At 39.0% G+C, this 2,500-nt stretch overlaps 1 protein-coding gene across 2 annotated transcripts in view; it reads left to right on the forward strand.

Annotated features, from left to right (window-relative positions):
* The window catches only part of LOC122260074 (solute carrier family 22 member 20), a 15,224-nt gene that overhangs the window by 7,803 nt on the left and 4,921 nt on the right, over positions 1 to 2,500 (forward strand). For both annotated transcript variants that reach the window (XR_006223801.2, XM_043027176.2), the window contains exons 5-8: positions 877 to 980; positions 1,162 to 1,316; positions 1,657 to 1,825; positions 2,184 to 2,325. Coding sequence is in view for 1 of the 2 variants with exons in the window: in XM_043027176.2 (XP_042883110.2) it covers positions 877 to 980; positions 1,162 to 1,316; positions 1,657 to 1,825; positions 2,184 to 2,325 (570 nt within the window). In the remaining variant the exon portion in view is untranslated. The remainder of the gene's footprint in view (positions 1 to 876; positions 981 to 1,161; positions 1,317 to 1,656; positions 1,826 to 2,183; positions 2,326 to 2,500) is intronic.

Genomic DNA, 2,500 nt, shown 5'->3' on the forward strand with positions numbered 1-2,500 from the left:
CTGCAATGATGATTATGAAATTGATGATGAGGAGGAAGAGGATTATGATTGTTATTATGATTATCATTATGGTTATTATGGTGATGATAATGATAATGATAATAATCATCATACTGAAAATAATATTGATAATGATAAAATTAATAATGATAAATGATAATGATGATAATAGGGATAATGATAATAACAATAGTAATAGTAAGATGATAATGATGATAATGATAACCCTTATTATAATCATAATTATTTTGGTGATGACAATAGGAAAAGTAATCTAAATAAGGAACATGAGGTGTTTTACAGTGGGTAGGAAGTGCTAAAGATATATATATATATATATATATATATATATATATATATATATATATATATATATATATTTTTTTTTTTTTTTTTTTTTTTTTTTTTTTTTTTTTTTTTCTTCTTTTTTTGAAAGAGAGAGAGGGGGGGGGGTACACGCGTAAGAAAAGTGCACATGCGCTTGCAAATACGCACATATATTTTAGAAAGAGGGAGAAGAAAAGGGGGGAGGGAGAGAAGGAGATGGAGAGGGAAAGTTTAAAATCATAGAGGTTCTGAATAACTAATAACACCTTGTGACATGTAACAAAATAGTTTGTATGCTTTATCATATAACTATTTCACCTAAATACAATTGACATTATTGCACAGCAGGCAGCACGCAGGGTTCCCGCTATTTTTTGCTGGCATTCACTAGTAATGGTAATGAAAATATCTTCGATAATACAGCTAACAATAGTATGATAATATATCTTAAATATTAGTTTCCCCTTATGTGGATTTCTTATGATATGATATGTGAACATTATTCAATACAGTAATATATAATCTGACATTTTGCTCCCCGTTGTTTAGTGGAACTTGGTGTGTGAGCAAAGCTGGTTGCGGCCGCTGTTCCAGATGGCATATTCAGTTGGTTCCATGGTTGGCAGTACAGGTGGCGGTCATGTTAGTGATAGGTAGGTATAGGTGTCCTAGAAACACCCTCCTTCTATTTGTCTTTTTTTCTAGAAAAAGATGATAAGTTTTTGAAAACTTGTTGATCCCTTTTACGTTCTTAGTTTTTCTGGTTTTTTTTTTTTTTTTTTTTTTTTTTTTTTTTTTTTTTTTATGGTAACTGAGTTTCACCCTCCTCTGCAGGTACGGGCGCAAGAGGTCCATCCAGATAGCCTGTGGCATTAACCTGGCGGCGGTGCTGGGCATGTGGTTCCTCCCTTGGTACCCGGGGGTGTTAGCAGCCAGGGTGCTTTCGGGCTGTTCCATCGGGTGCATGATCTTGCCTGTCTTCAGCCTCGGTGCGTGGCGGGAGCTAGAGTGTAGCCTAATTGCTCTATGTTGGGCCAAGAACCAGAAGGTGACGAGGAGAAGAAGAAGGAGAGGTCGCTAAGACATTTGAATCAAATACTAGGATCATTTAGGAAGATTGTGTCATGTTGAGATGTTGAATGTGAATGCCTGCAGCGACGAATAGAACTTGTTTTTTTGCGAACTAGACAGCATTTAACCTTTTCTTAACTTTGCTAGTAAGACCGACTTGAAGAACGTAAACGCAACAGCACATTCCTCAAACACTCTCCATGCAGTTGTTCCTCATCCCACCTTCTAAGACTACAATCCACCCTTTTCCACTCCCAGCACTTGAGACCACGCCCTCTCGGCACAGGACGATGGCGGGGATGCTCCTGGGGACGTCCTTCAGCGTGGCGGTGGTCCTGTTCGCGGGCGTTGGGTACCTTATCAGGACGTGGCGTCTGCTCCTCCTGGCTGGCTCGGTGCCTCTCCTGGTCGTGCTGCCGATGTCGTTGTAAGGGACGTTCTTATTGAGTGGATATTCCTACACACAGGAATACATGTGTAAAATATACGCAAATATGCATTTTTGAGAGAGAAAAATAGAGAAGAGAGAGAGAGAGAGAAAGAGAGAAAGAGAGAGAGAGAGAGTGAGAGTGAGTGAGAGAGAGAGAGAGAGAGAGAGAGAGAGTGAGAGTGAGAGTGAGAGAGAGAGAGAGAGAAGAAAGATAGATAGATAGATAGATAGAGATAGATAGATAGATAGATAGAGAGAGAGAAAGAAAGAGAGGGGGTGAGTGAGAGAAAATCGTTGCTGAAACCATTACCCGTATAACCGCATTTCATTTACCTTCACAACGGCCGCACAACAGTTTGGTCGCCGAATCCCCGAGATGGCTAAGTCAGAAGGGCCGAGGTCATGAGGCGGCGGTCATCTTAGGTCACGCCGCCACCAAGAACCGCGTCGAACTTTCGCCTGCCCTCACCTCTGCCCTCCGAGACCTGCAGGAGGAGGTGAGCAAGATGAATTCTACCTACACCAGCTCACATTTTCTTTATTTTTTATATGATTTTAGTAATAGAATATATATATATATAAATATATATATATGTATATATATATATATATATATATATATTTGCATGACCTTTTCATAGCTACGAATATAAAAAACATCAACACAAAAAT

Source organism: Penaeus japonicus, unplaced genomic scaffold (assembly GCF_977035675.1).
Source record: "Penaeus japonicus unplaced genomic scaffold, GWHDUDI00000001_assembly GWHDUDI00000009, whole genome shotgun sequence".
In the NCBI taxonomy this organism is placed as follows: Eukaryota; Metazoa; Arthropoda; class Malacostraca; order Decapoda; family Penaeidae; genus Penaeus; species Penaeus japonicus.